This window comes from Macrobrachium rosenbergii, chromosome 31 (genome assembly GCF_040412425.1).
Source record: "Macrobrachium rosenbergii isolate ZJJX-2024 chromosome 31, ASM4041242v1, whole genome shotgun sequence".
Taxonomy (NCBI): domain Eukaryota; kingdom Metazoa; phylum Arthropoda; class Malacostraca; order Decapoda; family Palaemonidae; genus Macrobrachium; species Macrobrachium rosenbergii.
The window spans coordinates 6,341,064-6,367,361 of NC_089771.1; the positions used below are offsets into that span (position 1 = coordinate 6,341,064).

Consider the following 26,298-nt stretch of genomic DNA (forward strand, 5'->3'; position numbering starts at 1 on the left):
GGCAGGTGGGTATTCCTGCCTACCTGATGGTAGTTACTGCCTAACCACCTTGCGCAAAGTTTAATGGCCGTTTCCAGCCTACGCCTGAAAGTAATTCCTAATGTAAAGGACCTCAGGTTTGTATAGTTACGAAAAATACAATTTACTTTTAAAAATTGTGATTTTATTATAAAAATGTCATGTCAGCATTACACTGCATACCTTTTTCGTTTTGTGTGAAGGTTTAGGGTAGGAAATCTGCCTTGAGTGAATTTTGTCATAAATTTGATTCTGTTATCGCGGATAGAGTACGGTGAATGTACTGTAAGGTAATTTACTGAACTGTGCTTAGAGTTGTATCTATTCATTAGCTCACAGGAAATTGCCTGTTAGTACTTGTCAAGATCCTTGGGGCTTTTCCACGTCTCATTGTCTATCCAGAGCCCCGGTCTTCAGCCTGCTAGGCTGACGCCTCTCTTTGGCGCCAAGTGTTTGTCCAGTGTTCCATGGAGTGCCCAGTGTCTGAAGTACTTGCTTCGGCAGTACATATTCTAATTGGAATGATTCCGAGAAATCAGCAGGACCCCTGCACAAGGTTGATGTGCAATTTGTGAAGCCTTCCACAATTTTTAATCGCCGCCTAGATTTTTTCATTAGACACACTGTTGTTCTTTCTTGGGCGCTAGTTACCGATGGAATGCCTGGCTCCAGCTTCCAAGTAGTCGCCACCAGTCCCCTTTGCCAGGTGCCTACTCTCCGCTCAACACTTGACATCTGCTCATGAGCTTTGCTTTTCTCTGTTTAAGGATTGTGGCTGGCCTGTGGAGGACTATGTTGTACTGCAGAATTTTGTGGTATGTACGAGGTGTAGTCGAGCCTACGGGTTTTCCAAGTGTCCGCACAGCTATCAAGAGTCTGCAGAGTTGGCAGTTGGTTTGCAATGCCCATGACGCTGCACGATGCTTTGCAAGATCGCTCGGTTGTCTACAATGGAGATGGACCAGGCCTGTCTTTCGCGACAGGGTTTTCTCAGTTTGGGAACCGGTGCCTCGACCTCTCTGCAGCATTTTAGGTGTTCTCACAAGTCCTCTCTCCTCTTCATCTGACTCTTTTTTTCTTGACTTCACATCAGTCTTGATTTAGAACGACTGTCTTGATTGGAGTACTTTGGTTACAACTGGGACAAGGGAACACAATCGGACACCGTCAACTTTTTGCCACAGCCCCGTATTAAAGTTGGACCTACAATGGTGGCTGTATATACTTAGATGAAGAAGGACACTCCCTTCTTCCTCTAAGCCCGGACCTAGTCTTCTACTTTACACCTCGGATCTTGGTCGGGGAACCCACAGGTGAACTGGAAACTTTCCGGGTTCTGCTCCCCAGATGATGGATCCTTCTCACATATGTTAGAGAGCTGTTAGCATTTCTCTTGGGAGCTTCAGTGCTTCTTGACCTTAGTTTACACCTGGACTGCGGTAGTTCTCTCTAGACGAGATTTCATTCCTAGCGTATACGTAGAGAAGAAAGGCTTGTTTTCTCTCTCATTTTCTCTCCAAGCAAGAGAACCTCTACTGTTAACAGATCGGATTCGATTTCATTCAAGTCATCTAAAGTTCTTAAAGATGAACTGAGAGCAGGTACTTCCTTGCGTCCCCTTGTCTAGTGGGGACTGTGGAGTCCATGGGGTAGACTGTCTATGATCCTATTTGCCACCTCAAGGAACCTTCGAAGCTTCAGAAAGCACCAGTACAAGGTTTTTCTGCCAGACTCATCGCTTAAACTAGTGTGGTTGCAGATGTCATTCTGCTAGCCCCATCTACCAGACTAAGTGGGCCTTTTTTGAAGCTGGGGTTACAGTCTCTACCCCTCTTCTTGGAGACATCTATGGTCCATTTTTGGATATCCCTTCTGTACCTGAGGAGATCTACATCTTTTGTACTCTATCAGTAGAGGGTATTCATCTATGCTTAACTAAGTGCTTCAACACAGGGGCCTAGCTTTTGACAACCTTATCTGGTCTTCGACGTGTCCAAGCGAGGAAGGAACCTGGTCTGCTGGAGCCTGAATGTATTCTAAATGACCAACGAGTCCCTTGTTTGATCCCCGGCATTCCTCTTCTCGGCAACCTTACATGGAAGACACCGAGTGACCTCTGACTTCGACTAGGTCGCACTAGTGAGATCCAAGTCATCGTTTAGAGAAGGTATTTTCACAGGGAGATGCTTTGTTCCTCATTAACCCTGGGATTTTTAGCCATAACGAGGATCTATTCAAGCTCTAGATCCCGTTCCTTCCCCTTCAGGAAGTTTACAGACATCATTGACTGAAGAAGAGAGAACCTTCTGTCCAGCTAAAGGTTTTGGGTTTTTACATGAACAGAATCAGACTAAGATTACATCCTGGAAGGGCTTATTTTTGAATGCTTAAGGAAACATTTTGCCTTTTAAGTGAAAGTCAAGGACACCAGAGCAGCCTCTTCCTTCTTAGCTTTCAGGCTTATTTGTCATTTACTTCTATTCCGCTTAGTCCTACTGGAATTATATTCGTCCTCTGCATCTCTGCTTCCATTCCACATAGCTCTACTGGAAGTATACAGTAGTCATCCTCTGTGCCTCACTTTCTTATCAAGTGATCCCGATCTTCTAGCTCGCTGGTAGGCATCAGCTGCTGTCTGGCACCAGCTGTAGAGCTTCCAGAGCCATGAGCTAGTCTGGCTCCCAGCCTGGCACCAGCTCTTGCTCCGAGAGCCTGCTAGCTCCCACGAGCACCTGCTAGCTACCTTGGGCATCCACCATTCCCAAGCTCTTAGTTCAACTGCCGCTCAGCGCTTCTGGCGTCAGCTGCAGCCGGACACCAGATCATTCTCCTGAGCGTTCAAGCCCTCTCCAGCTCTGTGGGAGAATAGGGAGGCCTCTATCCTTTTGGAGTTTTTCAGAGGACCGTCCTTGACTTCTGGTGATATGGCAAGATCCGTTTCATTCACTGACTAGAACGTATTGCCCTCGTGGATTTCTTACTTGGGACACACTCAGAATTAAGAGAGCAGTTTGCCTTCTTTTAAGTAAAGCCAAGGACGTCATAGTAGCCTCTACCTCTTTAGCTTGCATACATTATACCTCGTACTTCCATTCTGCCGTCGAACTACTGGGAATGTAATCGTTCTTCGTTCCTCACTATTTTTAATGGAAATTAAGCAGTGTTGAATCTTTGAGTTCCGTTGAGACCATTTCTAGTGACTGGCATGGTATCACGGAAGGAAGCATAGGATTGTTTTTCCCTACTGTCTCCTCACCTTGTAATAAGGTGTCGGGTTTTTTGCGGAGCCAGGGGGTACATTGTACCTGAAGCACCCACCACTCTCAGTGGATGGGTTGTGGTTTTATCTCAGTGTAGGTGACAATGTTGTCTGGTTGTTTTTATTTTGGTGCTACGCCCAAGGCAAGGGTGAGCACCTATCGTGCTTTGCTAGACGTCGAAGACTTCCTTTGCTGCAAAGTTCCCACTAAGTAGGAGGCAACCCATGGCTATACCGCCACGCCACTACGAGGTAAGATATGCACCTACCAGAGGCAGTATCCTAGTAGCTCTCTTAGCTGATAGTTAACGACAAGCGTTGGTTTTCAATGCTAGCAGTTTTTTCCATTTTCAAATTCATTACATACCTAATGTTTTTGGAGTAGAATATGTCCTTATATCCCACCTCCTATCAGTGTGGGAATCAGCTATGTAATTACTGGGTAAGTTACTTACGTAAAAATGACATTTTTATAATAAAGTTTTATATATACTTTCCAAGTAATTACATGATTGGAGCCCACCCTCTTCCCTGCTGATGGACATAGGCATGAACAGATTGAAGTTATCTGCTAAAGTCGTTCCTAACATTCCTGTTAGTGGGCGGAAGTGGTCACCTACACGGAATTGCGAAGTGTTACCCGCGAAATTTTGAATTCAAGCTGCCATGTAATGTGAACCAATAGCTATGTAATTACTTGGTAAATATATATAAAACTATTTTATTATAAAAATGTAATTTTGAGAATAAATCCATGGGGCAATCCTGTGATAATCTTGAAAATGTATCCGAATTGTAGTCGCGAAGGAGTACTACATTTGGTGAAGTTACCCATTAAAAGTGTAGTCGACCCACTTTCTTTAGTGCCAGTTTTCAACTATGACAGAAAACGGAGACTTGTAAGATCTCTAATGAGAATAGTTACTTATTAGCGCTGAAATTTATCAATCTATTTTTTTATTTTTTTGTTTTTCAGTCATTTGTGCTTTGTAGTTGTTTGTGTTGTGGATATAGGTATGTTTACTTACAAATGTTGTTGTGTATACGAGAGTATAATGGTATATATATGAGTGTAAAGCTAGTGCGCAATTTGATCTATAGGCCTAGGCCAAACTTGAATAAGTGTGCATGTACTTAAATTACATACACGCTTACACAAAACGTTTTTGTGTGGGATTGAGTGTGTTTGTGTATAAAGCGTGGGTGCATATACATGTATTTAGATGCATGTGCAATGTACATCATGCCATGTATGTACTGGAACTTTCTGTGTGAAATATGTTTGAGCACATGCATAAATTTTTGGTACGTGTCTGGTTCGTGTGTGTATATGTATATATCAGTGCACATTAAAACAATTATATGCATGGATGCAACTTAGATTTATTTACACGTACTGTATGTGAACACAGTGGATGTTGTACTTACACAAGCACATGTTATGATGTGTGTTTGTGAAAAGTAAATTGTATTTGTTTAAATGTGTATGTGTATGTTTGTGAAAGTCACAATCCTTCTTTTTATAAACTACATTGGATTGGAAAAATCTACATGAATAATGTACACATTAACTTGAATTGCTTATTGGCAGTTAATGTAAATCTTGTTTGACTTCACATGTTAGCAAAGTCAGTTTAGTAGGGGGCAACTGTCATTCCGTGTGATTGAGCTGTCTAAAATGATTTTTTGATTGATTCAATTAATTTTGACATCAAAAAGTACAAAAATAGTTGCAGGCATTTTTTTTTTGACAACTTTTACCAAATTTGGTGCCAATTACAAATTTGGTCCCAGAGCCCCATATTCCAAATTTTTTACCTAACCACATTTGGTCATGTTATACATTTTTGGAAAGGTCTTAATGAGCTGATCCATTTTCATATAGAAACAGTGGGTCAGAAATGAGCAGTTTTCAAATTAAGAGCAATTTTATTCATCCAAGATCTTGCCCGATAGGAAATATGCTTTGAATACAATGATTCTGCAAGGAAATTTAGCTTGGTATTTTGTTGTTACTGAATCAGTACCATAAAATTTGACATGTAACCATTTATTAGCAACCTTTGAAATGGCTAAACTATTAAAATTGCTTAAAAAGTAGGTCGTATCACTTTTGGATAATCAATAAGTACCTTATGCAGACAAACTTCGAGGTATAAAGGTCCAAATAGTCTTTTCAAATCTAAATCTGAAGAGTAGTAATGGACTGGATAAGTTTCCTCTTAGCTTTGAACATATGTTATACCCTGAAAAAACGACTGTCTCTAGGGAAAGTATTTTATAGGCTGTGCAAAGATGTTCAGTAGTGGGCCGGGTAGTCACCTACGTGAAAACAATAGAAGCGCCACCACGATTTTTAAAATTTAAGCAGCTGCACAATGGAAAAGTATAGCTATGTAATTACATGGTAAGTATGTATGAAACTTGACTTTATCATGAAAATACCATTTTTCATAATAAAATGAAGTCATGTATACATACCAGGTAATTACAGAATTCGAACGCTCCTCACATTTACGTAAGGCACAAACAAATTGAGCTCTTTAACTGTGTTGTACCTGTTCTTCCCCGAAAGTGGGCGGGGCTAGTGTCACCGCCACTAAAACAATAGAAGCGCTACCGGGAATTTCAAAATTTAAGCTGCCGCGTCAGTTGAAACTGTAGCTACGTAGTTACCTGGTAAGTATATGTGAAACTTAATTTTATTATGGAAATATTTTTCATAACCTGATTGATGTCATTCATACATTTGGGACTTGAGCCACAAATGCTACAGCACTGAAATGATAAAGTTAAAAGTAGATGAAGAGGTTGAAACTTTGCCATAAATCGTAGTAACAAATGCTTCATGGGATACATTGCATGCTTTATCCACTATGTAGGTTTTAGGCATTTCTTAGTGGAATCGATAAAATCATTCTCTGTTCTCGAAATATCAACAGTGTCCCATATAAACGAAAATCTTGAAGGTCTACAGTTAAAATTGGAAGATGGAGCAGGATTTTCCCAAATTATAATTTTAAATTTCTTTCAGGCCAAGATATCTCTTAATTTCAAAGGAACAATGCACGTCATAAAAATGACACTTCACTAGACAAATTTCTTTCATTTGATGAAGTCTTTCGCTTGTAAATTTGTTGACCTGTTGAACCATCAAATTGTATCTTTGATATCAAAATTCCCTTTGTAATTGCAGGAATACTGCTTGGCTCATTGTGTACAGATCTCAAAATTCTGTTAGTTGTGTGATCTAAAACATCTTGCAAGTTCAGCTCAGCAGAGAAGTATTGTCATTTTCAAATTTTCTGGGCAAGGACAGCGTAACTTTTTGGCCTCTCTAACGAGGTAGTAGGGGGTATACAATTCACATTTCCACTTTATTGGTTCATTTCCATTTCTTATCCTCTGATATGTATTTTTTGTTAGAGAACAATTTATCATTAGGGTTAGTGCATCATCTGAAGAATAGTTTATTGGTGATGCTGCTAAATTTTTCAACTTTTTTGATGTATCGCTGAGTCCTCTTTTTATTGGAAGTTGCAAAATACAGTCTATCTGGTGATATTGTCATTAACTCTGCTGTTTTCCTTCTTTTAAGAAGCTGCTTCGAAAGAAACAACTTTAGGTCGACCTCTTGATGTTGAAGCCATGTGGTCATCTGTAATGGATATCTAAGGCAAGGATAGCCAGTCACTGTATTTTTTTTCAAAGCCTTTCGTAGTTCGATTAACACTTGGCCATTTTTGTTGCAGTTTCTCTAGATAATTTGCACGCACTTCATCGTCAGCATTAATAGATTGGTCACTGAATTTTTCCACTACAAATGTTTTTGCAATATTGTCATTGAAACCTGTAAGAGTTTTGTTTTTAATTGCTTCATGCATCAACTCAAAGACATTTCTGTTGATTATAGACATTGTTATTTATCTATATTTAAGTCTTTGTAGATAGATCTCCAAAATGAAAACATGAAATAATTGGGAAATCATAATTTTTGAAGGTAACGTTTCGTTTATGGAACTGAAAAATTCGCTTGGAAATATTTCATGGCAGGTGGCTACCAGCAGCTAAATTTCTCACTATAACACATTTGCCCTGCTCTGTCCAGCAAAATTTTCTGCTCATCAAGAAACTCAGAGAAAACCCTTTTAATTTGACAAATTAGCCGTATCATAAAAATCATTTGCGACAAAGCAACAAAAGCCTTCAAAATAGAAAATAGAAATGTTTTCTTAATCCGAGACACTTCTAAATTCATAAGAGAATTCATACTGGAGAGAAGCCATTCATCTGTAAGGAATGTGGAAAAGCATTCTCCAGGAAACGTCACCTCACAGTTTCATAGGAGAATTCATACTGGAGAGAAGCCTTGCACATGAACGGCTTCTCTCCTGTATGAATTCTCATATGATCTGTAAAATCGCTTGTAAAGAAAAATGCTTTCCCGCATTTCTTGCACATGAATGGCTTTTCTCCTGGATAGACGGTGTGAGTCGGCATTACTGTAGTAATAATTTTGAGGACTCCTGGATTATTTGTTCCTGTACGGTATTGTGCTTGTTTTCTGTTCGTGCTTTATTTTCGTCTGCAACAAGCAGAGACGAAAGCAGTAGGCTGTATAGGAAAGAGTTTGCGGAAACAGAATGGCTGTGCGTAACCGCGTAGCCTATATGTTAGCCGAGCTGTTGAGGCACGAGTGTGGTTTTCTTGCTGTGAAGATAATGAGTGATCTGATAAGAGGATGAAAATTTTGTGAAGCATCGGAACGATGGTAGACGCCAAGAGTTTATGCAGATAGTGTGTCAGGGCACACCATAAGCCTACTCAGTCTTTTCCTTTTGTCTTCCATTGTTGCATCTCCTCCTCCTCCATTAGCCTACCTGGTAGCCCAGGTTAATTCCTCTCTCACCCTTTCTGCTCTGCCATCTTTTGCTCCCTATGTGGTTCAGGAGAAAAAATAATAGGTAATTGAGACACGCAGCATTCTCATATTATGGTTAGAAATTTGACCACATGTAGGGCAAAGATCACCCGCTCCCACCATAGTGATCGACCTTCTTCGTTTCCCCCCGTGAGAGAGGTGTCGGAGCCTTAGCGTTTGTGTGTAGCCTGCCCTCTGGACTGCCCTGTGCCCCGTGGTCTTCTCCACGGACAGGGAACCATGGTGGGTTTTGGGACCATGGTCTGTGCCCTTCACCACCTCTCTCAGCCGTCTCTCCAGTTCGTGTTCGGTGCGTTCTCCGGATGAGTTGTTCGCAAGTTTGGCGCTCGCATTCACCTGCTGACTCGTAGTCCCTTTTGGTGAGAGAGACAGTGATGTGTGTGAGCTGGCAGAGTTACTTAGCGATACAGACATATTACATTTGCCTCAGTAGTTCTGAGCCGCTCATCATTTCTGTTATCGTTCCCCCAGCCGGTATCATCCTCCGAGCGGACAATGACCCTTCCCCGTCCTACGCAGTTTTCCCCACTATCGCCTCGTTTTCATCGCCTTGTGACAATTACAGTATTCTTTTTTGTAATACCGGCTCTTCCTCTTTCGCCGCTTAATTATCTAGAATGAGTTGGCCTGGTGATAGAACAGCTCTCACTTCTCGGCAACCGCCTCCTAAGCGTTGTGCAGACAGATCCAGTGGTTGTCACGTTTATGTGGTGACGTCATGCAAGAACCCCCCCTCGATGTGCGACCAGATGTGGTGAGGGGGCTTTTGAACCCCAGGAATTTGTTCCCAGGTTTGAGTCCAGGAGTCTCATATATTACTATTATATATTTCTTTGGACTAATTTTGTGGAATTTTCCACATTTTTGTAAAATTTACTGGATCCGATAAATAGGAAAAGATATCATAGCTGGGATTGGGTTTATATCCGAAGCTAAATAGTGGGAACTGTGGTAGGACCATCAACTGCCTGATAATGTTTGGACCTGAGAGTTATCAGATTGATAGCTCAAAGGCAGAACTATTCTTTAGGGCTGGACCATGGATTCCAGGGTCATCTGGTCCTGGGGATAGGACTCTCGGCATTCTATCCAGATTGCCCAAAGCATGATTAGGGTGGGGATGATTGTATTCTTGTAATACTCTTGGTCATAGCAAGTGGGTTTGGCTTACACTTGGGCCACTCTAATCATGTTGTGCCATCCCTGTGGGGTAGGGTAGGGACTTGGACATTTGGGAGTCGGTTCTCACTAGTGCCATTTGTGGAAGAATAAACTCCATGAAGGGCTGATGGTATCTTTTTAAGGTTTTCAGGTTTATTTTTTTTTTATTTTACTTCGATCTTTATGAATGGTAGTTTTAAAGATTCAAGTACCCCTGGGCCCTTTGATGTAGCGACTCGGCACAGTTGACAACCGCTGGAACTTCCTCTGACAACTTTTCTTTAGGAAAAAAAAAGCGTATTGTAATTGCACTGGAACCTTCTGCTCCAGTACAGAGTAAACCTAAAAAAAAGTCAATATTGTCTTGACCCAACCTTGACTCACTTCGACTCTCGTTCAGAGAGACAAGAGAAAAGACGTGCCAGTCTGAGGACTATATGTTTATAATGACAAACTAAAAAACATGACACTATGAATAGCATTCAGGGTACTATTGTGCTTCCTGAGAACAGTGATGAAACAATTGAAGAGAATATTCTCTTGGACTCTCTTAAAAAAAGATATCCCAGAGTCCAAGATTGTGAAGTATTGTATATAATATACTGAGTAAGCAAAGAAATAAGAAAATGTTAAAAATTGCAAAAAATAAAAGTTGAAGGTCAAGATCTACCTCAAAAAATAAAAAATTAGGCCAAAACAGAGAAATGAGACCATATATCCCAAAGCCAGTAGTGTCAAAATTTTAATAAATATGGACATGCAAAGTAATATTGTAGAAATGTGAAGAATATGCCACACAATGGAAGTGCAGTGAGCCAAAGTGTATAAACTGTAAGCAAGACCATCATGCAAGGTCCAAAGAATGTACTATATTTACAATACAGAATTAAAAATCTTGCAAGAAGGAGCTAGGATGGCTATTAAAGAGGCTGAATGAGAATTCAAAGTGAAAGGAATTCAAGATCTGTCTAAGAAACATACATATTCTTCAATAGCAAGAACCAATAATGAAACAAAAACGCATACATTTAGAAGTAAAGGCGCACAGACAAGTAAATCTCAAGAAGAAATGAATGCTTTAGAAATAAAAACTAAAATGGTGAAGAATAAAGGAACAGGTGGAAATGAGATGGATGAAATTTTATCCAATTCATTTGAAATATTAATGACGAGCAGGGAGACAAGTACTGCTGATTTACTGATGAAAACGAGCTGCTTCTAAAGCGGGCTGCGGACGTCTGCGTGGTGCGCAGAGACCGCTGGTACAAAGATTTACAGGTGACCTGATGTCAAACTAATGCCTTAAAAAACAGGACAGGTTCTTACAGGGAACATAGTGATGAGCAGTGTCTGACATCCGAAATAAATAACTTGTTACTTGTATAATACATGATTGCTTAGAAAGGCAACACATATACAGTTTACAATTATGATGATAAATATATATTCCGCCCGACCTTAGGTCGTGGAAAGGCACCGCAGGAAACGGGATGTTCTCCACAGAGAACGCGTTGAGCGGGGACTTTACAGTGCTACTACGGAAGTAACAGAGGAGGGTCATGATGGACTGGAAATTAAAGATAAAAAAAGGCTTTTGGAGAGAACACCACCCAAAATGAAGAAATCAACTATTATTAGAGAAACATCGGTTAAACCGAAGATAATGGACGTGAAGAAAGAATAGAAACAAAAACATGCTAAGAATAGACCTTAATCTCCTAAAATAATAGTAAAACCTGTGAAGGCAAATGTCGAGAACACTGAAGAAGTGAAAGAGAACCATACCATAGATTACAGTGATTATGTTAAGGGAGAAGAGATTAATCCACCTCCAGTAATTGGTACAAGAACAAATAAAAAGAGAAATGTACATGATAATACGTGTGGATGTAATGATTGTTTCATTGAATTATGCAATAATAACAAAAACAAACAAAAGATGGTTTAACAAACATTATAAGAAATGTTATGAAATATAGAAAAAAGTAACAGCTGGTTTGAGCAGCCATGAAAAAGGTTGTATGTGCATTGAGCACTCGATATATTACAAAGAAAAACAAATGAATATCATGAGTAAATTATTAGAAGAAATCCAAGTTGATAATGCAAAAAAAAATGTAAAACTCGACCGCTATACCATAATATTTTCAATAGCTATATTATACAATGGCATGTGATAGTCTACAGACCAGATTACATCTTGGAGAAATACAAAGGTTACTAAAAGAATATGAACCAATGATATATTTACAACATGTCAACAAAACAATATCATCAATGGGTAAATATACCTTAGCATTTACATCACAAGAAGGAAATTTAGACACTGCTATATATGTACATAACAAAGTATGTTATGACAAAGTACCTGGAAACTTTACTGACCTGGAAATGTCAAAGTACCTGTAAACTTTACTGACCTGCAAATGTCAAGTATTAGAATACGAATAAAAAAAAAGATAATTATGTAATTTATAACTTTTACAACTAACCTAATAAAAATTACGACATTGATAAACTTAAAGAATTCTTTAACAATGCCGAAGAACCTACATTAATGGTAGGTGATTTTAATGCCTGCAAACCCAATATGGGATTGTAATTGTACAAACTCATATAGAGCAGGAAGTAAAATAGAAGAATTCATAGATTCAAAGGACAAGTACTGCATAAATGATAATGAAATCAGCACTTATTTTTAAAAAAACATATGGAACTTTTTCCTCAGTAGACTTAACTCTATGTACAACAAGCATAGTAGCCAGATTGGATTGGAATACAGTTCATGTCCCTCAAAATAACATTTATAAAGCAGACTTGGAACTATATGAATCCCACACTAGAAATATCCCACCATTTGAGTATGTACAAGATCATAATGAAACAAAAAGATTTCTTGTTGATTTCATTAAAAATGCTCCTGATAAAGCAATACCAAAATCAAAATCTCATCCAGCAAAACACAAAGTCCCATGGTGGTCTGAAAAACTAACAGAATTGATGAAAATAAAACACCAAATTAGAAGACGATTAGATAATTTGAATAGAGTAGAGGATAAAGTACCTGGGCATGCTGATAGACACAGTAGCAGCGAGAGTCTTCCCCTCGGACTCGCGTGTCAGCAGGCTCAGGAAGACAGCACAGCTATTCCTCTCACGGCAGGAAGAACCAGCTCGGCAGTGGCTAGTCGTTCTCGGACACCTGTCGTCCTTGGAGAAGCTGGTCCCGTGTGGGCGGCTTCACCTTCATTCCCATCAGTGAAGAAAGGGGTTCTGGTCTCTGGCATGGGACCTCCTGTCCCTCCCCACTCCTCTTTCGGAGGAAGTGAGACAGGACTTAGCCTGGTGGCTGGATGACAGGAACCTCGTAATTGGAGTGCCTCTACACACTCCCCCTCCCAGGATGCTTCTGTTCTCAGATGCTTCAACCGAGGGGTGGGCCGCACACCTAGAAGCATTGCTGATTTCAGGTGTGTGGAACCGGAATGACAAGCACCTTCACATCAACATCCTGGAACTCAGGGCCGCCTTCCTGGCTCTCCAAGCGTTTCAGAATCGAGCGATGGGACACTTGGTGGTGTTGATGAGCGACAGCACCACAGTAGTGGCATTTATCAACAAGCAGGGAGGCTTAGTATTCCAAGACAAAATTTATCAATTCTCTCCACCTGTTAATGCCTTGGTATTTACAGCTGAGTTATGCACAATTAAATCAGCCATAAAAATAGTTAAAGAAACCTCTTGTAATAATTTTGTAATTTTTAGCAACTGTAGAAGGGACATTGAAGCCATTCAGAGTTACAAACCAAAAAATAACATTTTACAACAAGCAAAGTTATTACTCCATAAGTTATATAAGTAATAAGTATACCTTAGTTTAACCAGACCACTGAGCTGATTAACAGCTCTCCTAGGGCTGGCCTGAAGGATTAGATTTATTTTATGTGGCTAAGAACCAATTGGTTACCTAGCAACAGGACCTAAAGCATATTGTGAAATCCAAACCACATTATAGCGAGAAATGAATTTCTATCACTAGAAATAAATTCCTCTAATTCTTCGTTGGCCGGTCGGAGAATCGAATGCGGGCCCAGCAGAGTGCTAGCTGAGAATGATACCGACCCATCTAATGAGGAACTTATATAATAATGGGAAAAATATAGAAATGTGTTGGATTCCTGCCCATATAGGGATTGAAGAGCTGAAAAGCAGCCCATTTGAGACGACCCAGTGTAGATATCCCAGTTAACGATTATATAACACATATAAAAGCAGGCATTATGAACAAATGGCAAAGTGAATGGAATGAAGAACCTGAAAATAAGTTGAAGCAAATAAAACCTGGAGTTATAAAATGGAGTTCATCATACCAAAGAGAAAGACATCCACAAGTAATTTTAACACGTCTCCGAATAGGCCACACTCATCTGACACATGGACACTTAATGAGCAGCCCACATGAACCAGCTCCCGAATGCTCATAATGCAAAGTGATAATAACAGTTAAACATGTGTTAAGAGAATGCCCAAAATACAACCAACATCAATTCTCAACTCTTGGAAATGAGTCGATTGGTGAAGTTTTATCAGAGTCTGCAACATTTTCAATTGACTCAATTTTAGTATTCGTGAGGAAACGTAAATTAATTGATAAGGTATAAAAATTAACTTATGAAAATACAAAACCCATGGGGCAACTATTATATACATAGAAAAATAAAAATTTTAAAAAATTGTACGGTAAGTTATTCAGAAATTTATCATCACTCAGTTTTACTTATTTTTTTAATTGTACAGATGAAACTTGAGTAAATGTATTCAATGTGTGCATGTGTTCAAGTGTGGAAGCATATGCCTTTTTGCATGTTTTTAAAATTTCATTATTCGTTCGTCATTTAGTCCCAGTGTTTAGCCTATGGCTTAGAACTGGTACTCCATTTTATTTCTTCGGCCAGCTCTATGAGAGCTGTTAATCAGCCCAGTGGTCTGGTTAAACTATTTTATATTAATAGTAATGATCCTCCTCCTCTGCCTCGACAGAAGAAGTATTATGCGCCCTCAGAGGAGCCACTGCTGACGAAACAGGTTGACCCGGACCTGGTTCGCTTTGGTCTGGGTCTATTGCTGCAGCACCTTACTGATGAGAATAACATCCTCGTGCAGCAAGAGGCAGCGAACCTGGAGGCTACCGCCATGGCAGCCTTACAGGCAATCTCCTGCCTGGACCTGTGGTCATTCACAGTATCCAAGGTCGCTGCCTCCTTGGGACCCATTGTCCCAGGGGAGGATTCCACCTTTGGGAGGCTGCCAATCTGGAGGTAGGGCAATCACCTACTTGGTCCACCAGATGGCAAACCTGAGGGTGAACTTGGTCCTACTGAGGAGGGACGCAGCTCTGACTCAAATTTCTAAGCATGTTGGCTCAGAAGCAGCTCTGAGAGCAGGTAGATGCTGCGGTAGACAAGCTTCGTGTTGAGGATAACAACTGTCTTGCCCACCAGGCAGTGGCCAAGACTGCTAAGTCCTTGTGTACCCCTGTGGCCCGACCTTCAGGTCAGGCTACACTTCCTCCAGGGGTCCCAAGAAGACCCAGGCTTCGAAAGGGACCTGGGGGAACTCCCAGCCTTCTTTTGCTCCCGCCAAGAAAGGAGTGCAGTTGTGTCCCTTTCAACCTCCTTCCCAGTCCAGAAAGGGAGGTAAGGGTACGAAGAAGAGAGGATGATGCTAGGGTCGGTGTTCCCCTCCGCATGCTGCTGTTGGTGGGGTGGGGCGGTGCCTGTCGAGTCACTGGGCAACATGGCAGCGATACAGAGCCAAGACGTGGATAGTGGATGTCCTTTGGAAGGGCTGTCTACTTCCCTTTCTGTTTTGGCCACCCCTCACCAACAACCCAGTTCATCTCCGCTCGTACATAACCGGCTCGCCGAATGACCTCTCTCTCAGGGAAGTGATGTCATATTTGATGAAATTTAGCAACATGTACCTTCCAAGACTGTCATTAGTATCTGCAGTAACAATCGTCAAACAAATTGGAAAACTTTCATCTCTCTTGAAATTAGTACAGGCGGTCCCCGGTTTACGACGGGGTTCCGTTCTTGCGCTGCGTCGTAACCCGAAAATCGTCGTAAGCTGGAAAATCGTCGAAAATCGTCAAAAATCATAAGAAAACCTTACTTTTAATGCTCTGGGTGCATTGAAAATGATGTAAACTGCATTATTATTGAGTTTTACATCAAAAAACCTTCAAATTATGATTATTCTGCCGTTTTGGGGCCATATTTCTTCCGTCGGATCGGCGTATGACGCGTCGTGTGAACTCCGAACATGCGTCGTAAGCGGGAAATAATTTCTGATGAATATATTTGAAAAGCGTCGTAACCTCGGAACGTCGTAAGCCGGAACCATCGTAAACCGGGGACTGCCTGTACTTCAGTTCACCCTTACAATTTTTCCGTATTGTCTGCTGCATCTGTGGATAATATGGAGTTATGTATAACTGGATGACGTATAATTAAGCATTTACTGTGTACTGTACCCTTCCTGTTTTACCCCCACAAAGTTCATATGCTGCATTTTCTATTCCTGACCTTTAATTTGTTAATAAGGATATGTTCATAAGTAATACTGTAATGTTAAACTTAGAAGGTTTACAGATCTGAGATGGTGGAGTCAATATTAACTGTTAATCTATTGTTGCACCGTTGCCTCAGGAATGTTTTGACGCTGTGTCTGGACAACATATGGTTAGATTGTATTAATATTTGGGTAATGTCAAATGCACACCTTGTTAATTGGCGTGAGACCTTTATAGGAACCTGAATTAAATTTGATATATTATTTTGCATCTTCAGTTCTGGCAATACATTTCCTAGTTCAGTGTTGCATTCTTTGATTTCAGATTCTCCCTCAGAAGGACCTTCCTTTCTTCCTTCGTCAGTTTTGAGCAGCATCGAGATTTTGGGAATGCATGTGTGTTTATTGGTATTGCTTGTAACATTACCAATAGCAGGTCTTAAAGTGTAAGAAACGACAGCAAATTGTTTTACTCCTACTTTAAAAATTACAACAACAATAAGTAAAATCTGTTCTGAATATTAGATTCATACATCAGCAATGAAATCTGGTTGTATTCCTTCAAGATATTGTACTTAATTTATAACAGATTTATTGGATAACCATTTGTAAACAATTTTGTGTTAGGGTTTGTCAGTCGAACACATTAACGTTACAGAACAGTGTTATGTATCATTCTTGGATGTCATTATGCATTCACAGAAAATATAAAGAGGTCGATGTATTTTGATGTGATTCAGTTTGTTTGAAGAAATGTTTAAAGCAACAATACAGTATATTTTTGGTATTGCAACATCTGTGAAACTCATAAGCAGAATCTTGAATAATGCTGTTCAGATAAAAAATGACAAAAATCTAATGTTGGATAGGGTGACAATGTGGCACCTGAGCTAAAGGTAGATGCTGGTGCTTTGCAAAGCAAGTAGCATGCACAAGGTCCAAGGATATGAAGTGCAGAGCTTGGGTTTCAACCTTTAGCATACTGGGGAAAAGATGTTGAGAACATTGAAGGACAAAAGGCTAAAATGAATCCAGAACATTCTTTAGAATTACCTTTGAAAAGTGAAACTGAAGATGCATTATCACTACGTTGCATAAATCAAGAAAATAGCAACATGGCTGCCTTTAGTGAAACCAGTGATGGTAACGTTTTGTCTCTGGAGCCACTGATGGACATCAAGGCAGAACCAGAAGTATTCTTTGAGTCTAATGAAGGTGATGAATATTCATGTAAATGGAATTCAGCACTGGCTGAAAAAGGTTCACCAACTGTAGCATATTGGGGAAATAATGTTTTGAATGTTGAAGGGACACATGCCAAGAATGAATCCAGAACATTCTTTAGAATTTCCTTTGAAAAGTGAAACTGAAGATGCATTATCACACCCTTCCATAAATCAAGAAAACAGTAACATGGCTGCCTTTAGTGAAAAAAATAATGGTGACTTTTTATCTCTGGATCCATTGATGGACATCAAAATAGAGCCAGAGGTATTCTGTGAGTCTAATGAAGATGATGAATATTCATATGAAGTGAATTTAGTAAATGAAAAAGATCCACTAACTTGCAAAAAGGAAGTAAAACAAGAAAGAAGGAATAGTGACAGTGGAGAGGACCCTTTCAGACCCACTGACTGTGAGAAAGCATTTTACAAGATAATTAATCTTACAAGTCATATCACAAATCCCACCAGAGAGAAAATATTCATGTGCAAGGAATGTGGGAGAACATTTTCCTTGAAACAACATCTTACAGATCATATGAGATTTCATACCGGAGAAAAGCCATTCATGTGCAACAAATGTGGGAAAGCTTTTTCCAAGAAACGAGATCTTACAAGTCACATGAGAATTCATACTGGAGAGAAGCCATTCATGTGCAAGGAATGTGGGAAAGCATTTTCCAGAAAACCAAGTCTTACACGTCTTACGAAAATTCACACTGGAGAGAAGCCATTCATGTGCAAGGAATGTGGGGAAGCATTTTCCCAGAAACCAAATCTTACAGATCAGATGAGCATTCATCCCGGAGAGAAGCCATTCATGTGCAAGGAATGTGGGAAAACATTTTCCCAGAAACAAATTCTTACAGTTCATATGAGAATTCACACTGGAGAGAAGCCATTCATGTGCAAAGAATGTGGGAAAGCATTTTCCCAGAAATCAAACCTTACAGATCATATGAGAATTCATACAAGAGAGAAGCCATTCATGTGCAAGGAATGTGGGAAAGCATTTTCCCAGAAACCAAATCTAACAGTTCATATGAGAATTCATATGGGAGAGAAGTCATTCATGTGCAAGGAATGTGGGAAAGCATTTTTCAGGAAAGGAAATCTTAAAGATCATATGAGAATGCATACTGGAGAGAAGCCATTCATGTGCAAGGAATGTGGGAAAGCATTTTCCAGGAAACATCATCTTTCAGATCATATGAAAATTCATACTGGAGAAAAGCCATTCATGTGCAAGGAATGTGGGAAAGCATTTTCCAAGAAACGAAGTCTTACAGTTCATATGAAAATTCATACTTGAGAGAAGCCATTCAGGTGCAAGGAATGTGGGAAAGCATTTTCCAGGAAACATCATCTTACAGATCATATGAGAATTCATACTGGAGAGAAGCCATTCATGTGCAAGGAATGTGGAAAAGCATTTTCCGTAAAAATACTCTTGCAGTTCATGTGAGAATTCATACTTGAAAGAAACCATCCATATCCAAGAATATGGGAAAGCATATTCCAGGAAACATCTTATAATTCATATGAGAATCCATACTGGAAAGTAGCCATTTACAGTAAACTCTCAATTATCTGCTGTAATATATCCAAGGCTCTTGTGGAAATTGGAAATTTATGGATATGGTAAAAAAACACTTCATGGATGTAAAATGTTGATTATTTGGAATGAATCTATCATACTTTTAAAGTTAGCTTATATCTCTGTGCCATTAGGTGCAATTGGCATTCAAAAAGAAGTAACATTAGCCTAACCCACTTGAACTGCCTCTGTATTCACCTGTTTCCCACCAGGTGGCGTTGAATGTTTATGTTCCTGTCAGATGATACTGACGAGAATGGCAAGTCATGCCATGCCCTTATGCAGATGGTGGGAATTGGTGTTAGGAATAATTTTGATGACTTCTGGCTATTTTCCTCATGTATAGTATTGTGCTTATTTTCTGTTTATGCATTATTTCATCAGCAACAAGCAGAGATGAGAGCATTAGGCTGTATAGGAAAGTGTTTGGAAGCCGAATGTTTTAGTTCTGCAGGATGATCACATAGCCTATGTTAGCCTAGCTGTTAAGGCACGAGTGTGGTTTTCTTGCTGTGAAGATAATGAGTGACCTGATGAGAGGATGAGAATTTTGTGAAGTGTTGGAAGATGCTAAAGGCCAATAGTTTACTTAGACAGTTCGATAGGGCACACCATAACCCTACTCAATCTTTTCCTTTTGTCTTCCTGTGTTGCTTCTCCCCCTCCTCCCCTTCACTAGCCTCCCTGGTAGCCTAGGTTAATTCCTCTCTCACGCATTCTGCTCCTCCTTTTTGCGCCCTATGCTGTTGAGGAGAAAAAATAATAGGTAATTGAGATATACTCTTTTATTGTGGTTAGAAATTTGATTGTATATATTAGGGCAAAGATCGCACCCTCCCCGCAGTGATTGACCTATTTTGTTTTCCCCTGCAAGAGAAGGTGTTGGAGCCTTAGCGTCTTTCGGCAGCCCACCCTCTGGACTGCCCGGGGTCCGTTGGTCTTCGCTGACAGGAAACCATGGCATGTCTAGGGACCAAGGTCTGTGCCCTTCACCACCTCTCTCAGCCATCTCTCTGGGTTGGGTTCGGCATGTTGTCTAGATGAGTTGTTTGCAAGTTTGCTGCTTGCATTCACCGGCTAACTCATAGTCCATTTTGGGGAGGGATATACTGTACAGTAAACCCCCCATATTCACAGAGGTTACGTACCACACCCGCCCGTGAATAGCTAAAACCTGCGAATGCTTAGAACCCTTCTAAAAACACTTAGAACTGCCTATTTGGTAGTTCAAACAGACACAAAACACACTAAAAATGCTTATACAGGTATTATCCTACTTACGATGGGGTAGGTTCCAAAAAAACCATCACTTGTTGGAAAAAATGTAAGAAATACCAAAACGTATCTTGAACATAGCCTAGCCTACACTATAAAGTATACTGTATACATACACAGTACAGTAATTATTAATATCAATATTAATATTAAGAACCTTTGGTAGTGATGGTTCTCAGGGAAGGATACTTTGTGCCTTTTTGACTCCTATCGACTTCTGATATCCGTCTCTCCACTCTCTTCACACAGAGAAGTTCAGAGTTGGAAGGGGCAAATTGGACAGTTGTTATGCCATGAGGCATTTCCAGCCTCCATCAGTTCGCTTGGCTGAACATTGTTTCTCTGGCTACACTAACCCATCATCCTCATTCAATGTGGTAGAGCTAACTTTAACAGTAGGTAAGATTCATTCCAATTAAGGATCATTTTCATGACAAAGTTAATTATTTGGATACTTACCTACTGCTAAAGTGGAAACCCAAACCCACTCAGCCTCCCCACATCTTAGTGGGTGGTCATGAAGAATTCTGACAAGAATTTAAACATTCCAACGCCACCTGGTGGGAAAGAGGTGATTGCAGAGACAGTCCTTGCTGGTCAGCCAAGTTATTTTTTTATTTTGTATGCCGATCGCAACTAATGGTGCGAAGATATAAGCTGATCTTTAACCGCAGGTAAATATCCGAGTAATTAATCATATCACGAAAATTATCATTTTCAACCCAATTTTTTTTATCTGTTTTGTGACTGCAGTACTGTACAGTATATGCTTATAAACAATACAGAATACACTACAGTACTGTACACAAAATGAAAACCAAACTGTGCAGTACTGTTTACTGAATAAATGTATAAAAAAATTAACATTGAAATTCTGTATCTCGCCAAACTTGAAAAATCTCTTTTTTTATCAAGAATAACCCTTAGGGAGAAAGAGAAATGTGCAAATGCACAGCATTATGATGCATACATGTATGTATATGCATATGTATACACATATGTATGTCAACACATGCTTATTTGATATTGAAATCAGGTACTGTTTTGTACTGCATTTTGTTACCTCCACATTAAAAATCTAATTAACATTTTATTCAAATCTTATTAAAAGATGTATTACAGCATTATTGTTATTTATTTGGTGTGGCAAAAAAAGTTACACCTTCCAAAACATTTTAAGCTATTTTGCAGACTAAAAAGAAAGATTACACTTCACGGTTGCTTAAATTGATAACAAGAACTTTGAAACCTGCAGAGTGAGGATGGGGGGAGAGAGAGAGAATTACAGATATCATGTACAGTAGTTTTTAAATGGTTACAACTGAGTGAGCAGCGGACAAGATCTAAATGCAATACCTAATCATTTTGTTGTTCCTTTGACTTATATGGGTATGAAGTAACTGTTTCCTACAATGCAATGCATTCGAATTTAAAGGTTAGGACTGAATGAAAAGTGAACAAGACCTAAAGCAGTACGTAGTCTTTTGTTTGTGTTGTATGGACAGGCAATACCTTTAAGTACTTCACTACTATGCAGTTAGATTTACATTGTAAAAAGTCCGGTTGATTTGTTGATTACATGTAAATTACTCTTCTGCAACCAGTTATATTAATACTGTAGTATTTGGTTACTACCTTTCTATTGCATTGTGCATGATTGTACAATTACAAGTTGATGTCCCATAATAAAATGTGATTTATGTAATTGTGTTTAACATTAAGCAGATTGCATTAAATGTTTATCCAAGGTTTCAGTCGATGATATTTGGCTGCCTAAGTTGAAGGTGATGATAAGGGGTTTTCATCAAGGAAGGATTCCTAAAGTTTTGTATGCCATACCATATAAATAAATGGCAATAAAGAATAACCCAGAGAGAGAAAGAGAGAGAGGCAAGTAAACACAGCAAGTGTGCATGTAATTGACTTCAGAATGAGACTTGTGTGTACTTGAGCAAACACATACATAGTGTATAGGAACACATGCACAGACAGTCACTGATAAGTAAGAAAAGTTAGTTTGTACTGATATGTTATTTCGTAATGTGTTCTTCTTCAAGTTTTGCAGTTCGCTGGTATTGTAACTTGAGGAAACCCGTTACTTAATATATAAAATGATTTTGTTCATAAATTTAACAGTCGTAAATTAATTCTAACTTTTGGAGTCATCCATCAGAGGGGGGAAATGGAAGAGAGAGAGAGAACGGGAGGACAAAATCAAGCAGCCAACGAGAGATCAAAACTCAAAACTCAGCCACTCTAAATTAACAAAAGAAATGATGTGTAATTATTTTTACTTTTTACCAATGACAGTCGTGAAAGCTCCTGAACGGATAAAGCCTTGCCCAGCCCTCCCCACTCAGCTCTCCTGGCCCTCCCTCCCTCGCACCCCATAAGCACCCAGTTGCAAAAGCTCTCCCATGCAGACAAGGGCCCTCCCCACTAAGCACCCCCCTAAGTACGTACCTCAGCCTGCCACCCTCACAGTTACACCCTTCTCATTGTGCTGTATGGCTGTTGACGCATTAATGCTGCATTTTTCTGCCTGCACAGTGTTGCCAACTGTACAGGAGGCTTTCTATTAATTTTTATTTATTGTATATATTTTATATATTATATATATATTGGGATGCTCCACTCCTTACGCTAAGAATGTGAGAAAACACTTACCTATAATGATGATCGTATTGCACATCCGTGCTACAACTTACCTGATACTTATCACAAACTGGCTGAAAACAAGGTAACAACTATAAGTAAGTAAGTAATGAATCTCTGGTAAATGCCAGACATTGAAATATGCAGTAATTAAAAATCTATATATGACTTCCAGAAGCAATATGAGTCTTGCAAGATAGTTCAACATAGTAGGAAGTCTCTCTTAAAAAAAAAATGAAAGGATTAGAATGCCACCCCTCACTAAATACATGTAAAATATAAACTGTCATCAGAATGATTGTATGTATCTTATGTACCTGGTAAGTGCAGAAAGTAAGCGTGTGTGTCTGTTATGTAGGCATTTGAGACCTTATGTAACTCCTCAGCATGGGAAGTCTTGTATTGTCAATTTGATAATTTTTCAGTGTTACCATGTACAGTAAGGGAGTCCCCGGTTTATGACAGTCTCGACATATGTCGATTCGATCTTACAACACTAGGAATTCTTCACATTTTTTTTAATTTTATAATTTTTTTTAATGTTAAGTACTGTTTTTATTGCCAAGTATTTTTATCATTTTATCTTGTGTATCCAGATTATGTGTAATGTCATTTTTATAATTTTATCTTGTGTATCTAGAGTGTGTAAGTTGAAATAAAGAATACAGTATTGTTATTATTATTACTGTTGGTAAGAGCCCCTCTCTTAGACAAGTACTATTGAAAGAAATCGCTGCATCAGCTGCATTGATCTTCTATAGAGTCCTCTTTTTTCCTTATGACAGTTTTCTCGCTGTTGCTACAGCTGGCAAGTAACGCCAATGTGATTCATCAGGAGTTAAACTTCCAGTGACTCCGATTATTTCTATTAAGAGTAAGTCAGATTTGGTGGGCACATCCTGAAGGGTTTTTACACATGTAGAGGTAAAAGGTATCGAATTTTAAAGTGGCCCAACATTTCTCCCGGATTCTTCCGAGTATGATCACGGCAGTGGGTCGGAGTAGACTGGTCGTGCCAGAGGGATCTACTCCATAAATAGTCGTAGGTCAGGAGGGGGTCTTCTCATGCTGATTTGTCATCGGGTGGTGGTGCATAGCAGCCTCCTATTGGCTGGAGAAAGTTTCTCTCAAATCCTTTCTCGGCGCTGTCGCAGCCTAGCAGACCGTCGAGGCAGGGGCGTGACATCTCGGCGGCTCGAATTTTCATTGGCTGCTGGGTTGTTTGTATCATCAGGTATTCTCGGGCCGGGTGTGTCGTTCGGTCCGGTATTATTGTCGTGTCCTGGTATGTTTCTCCTGAAGCTGGGGGGAGGAAAAGTTCTTCCTGCATTGTGCTGAGTGAGGGCTTCTCTTGTTGAATAAGGAGCGACTCTAGCAGTCGTAGAGGCCCTCCCTATTATCCTGGTGTTTTTAATAATATCGTCGCGGGAGATGGCTTCCTGGTGTGGTTCCAAATAGCTCCTTCCTGTATGGCACGAAATCCTCTTGGACAGCTTCATGGTAAGTCATTCCAATGTAAGAGCTGGGGCAACCACGGGCGGGGCATGAAAACTGGTTGACTACATTCGTCTCTTTCAAGTGGTTGACTCATCTCTGTTTCTCTCGGCTGGGGGTCGGATTGTTCCTCACGATTAGGTCCCAGGTACGTCAATTTTGGTAGTAGATGAAAAGTTCGAGTTTTTGTCAGCTTCAGTGGGGGTCACATTCTCCATTATAATTTTCTTCAGCACGTTTTCATCCTAGCGGTAAAGTGAGTGCATTTTTGCCTTATAGTACAACTGGATTTTCTCATGGGGATGTGGCTGCGGTCTCTCATTCTCATTGTACCATCGATCCAGTAAACCTTACCCTGGACATTATTGCAACTAACTTTACCATTTCAAGTAAATACTGAAGTAGCAGCGTCAGTATATGGTGTACTATTTACTTATAACTACCATTAAAGTGACCTTGTACTGAATAAAAACAAACAGATTTTCCCATAACCTGAGAAATAACCATCTTTGTCAAGAGCTTTACCTAGAAAGGAATAAAGCTGCAAATTTTTCAAAACAGGAATACTATTGTCATCTAAAGGATGGACTCAAAATAGCCATTTTTTATTAAAGTAATTTGTCTTTTCCTAACATACAAACCTGAAGTTCTTTTCTTAGCGATTTAGCTTGCAACACGAGCTGGAACAGCTGTTAAACCTTCAGACATGGTCAGTAATTACCGATGGTAGGGTGAAGCCGTGCCCACTTGTCAGTCTGCACTCCACTTTGCCTTTTGGCTTAGGTACCAGATTGAGGGTGGCTGAGGTGGGCCATAAATGTAAAAAGCTCCAGGTTTGTATGTTAGAAAAAATACAAAAGATTAAAAAAATTTTTTTTTTGTTCCTACACGAATACAAACCTTTCATTCTTGACATAGAGACTTACCTATTGGTGGGGAGAGTCTGGCCAGTTCACTGAACAGACTGGTTGGTTCTACCCACCCGGGAATACCTTCCTGGTCTGGAAGAGCTGAAAAAGAAATCCCACACCTCTAGCTTGTAGGACATACGGGATGTTGCAACTGCTGGACCTCTGGGCTTAACGTAATGAGTTTGCACGATTACCTTGAAGAAGGCTTGGATGACCCCAGTTATGTCAGCAACAATAAAACTTTCTAGTAAAAACCAACAGGTTGTTGTCACGGTCAATCCCTCTCTCCCTTTGTCAAGAGAAGGGGGAGGGGACATGCATCTAATCATTCTACTAAAGATGAAAGACAGGGTGACCCTGTCATTCACTTGGTGCCAGAAAAACTTTTCAGAAATTAGCTGAACATTTTTTCTGGCCTGGGATGCGTCGTGATGTAAAGCGACATGTATTATCTTGTAAAGTTTGTCAACTCTTGGGGAAGCTGAACCAGAAGATTCCTGAAGCTCCCTTAATTCCTATTCCGTCAGTGGGGGAACCTTTTAGGGAAGTGATTTTTGATGTTGTAGGTCCTTTACAGCGGACGCGCGGGGTACGTGAATACATTTTGACAGTGGTTGACAGGATGTCATGTTTCCCTGAGGCTGTCCCGCTGCGGAGTATTAGAGGGGAAAAAGTGTCGAGGCATTGGTTGGCCTCTTTACGAGGTTTGGTATTCCCAAAATTATTCAGAGTGACTGTGGGACGAACTTTACGAGTAGGGACCTTAAACGAAAAATGAATGGGTTAGGGATTGACCATGTTACTTCCTCCCCTTATCACCCTGAGAGTCAGGGCCAAGTGGAGAGACTCCACCAAACCCTTAAATCTATCTTGAGAAAATTTTGTTTAGAAACTGGTTGTGATTGGGATAAAGAGATCCCTTATGCTTTGTTTGCGATCAGGTCAACGCTGAACGGGATGTTGGGTTTCTCTCCCTTTCAGCTTATATTTGGACTTTGTGTTCGTGGTCCATTGGACGTTGTGAGGGAACACGGAGGGAGAAACCCCAGATATGAATATTTTAGATTGTGTGTCTAATTTACAGGAGAAATTGCGTAGAGCTTGGACCTTTGCCCCGCAAAATTTAACTAAGGCTCAAGCTACCATGAAAACAAATTACGATGTTGGCACCCAAATGAGATATTTTGATC

General features: G+C 39.9%; 1 protein-coding gene, 1 long non-coding RNA gene and 1 pseudogene across 5 annotated transcripts in view; all 3 read left to right on the forward strand.

The window, feature by feature from the left end:
* Window positions 1-26,298, forward strand: part of LOC136855337 (uncharacterized) — a 56,541-nt gene that overhangs the window by 19,047 nt on the left and 11,196 nt on the right. Inside the window, exon 2 of one of the 4 annotated variants that reach the window (XR_010857978.1) lies at window positions 6,876-6,953. The exons of 1 other annotated variant lie outside the window; for it this stretch is intronic. This is a non-coding gene — a long non-coding RNA (uncharacterized lncRNA). Of the gene's footprint in view, window positions 1-6,875; window positions 6,954-16,278; window positions 16,400-26,298 lie in introns of all 4 variants that reach the window. 2 more of the 4 variants (XR_010857979.1, XR_010857980.1) reach the window with 2 other exon arrangements.
* On the forward strand, window positions 509-609 carry LOC136855547 (U6 spliceosomal RNA; annotated as a pseudogene).
* Window positions 16,406-18,930, forward strand: LOC136855336 (zinc finger protein OZF-like). Its single transcript, XM_067132253.1, has one exon. It carries the CDS (start codon window positions 17,253-17,255, stop codon window positions 18,486-18,488), a length of 1,236 nt encoding a protein of 411 aa, XP_066988354.1. The 5' UTR covers window positions 16,406-17,252; the 3' UTR covers window positions 18,489-18,930.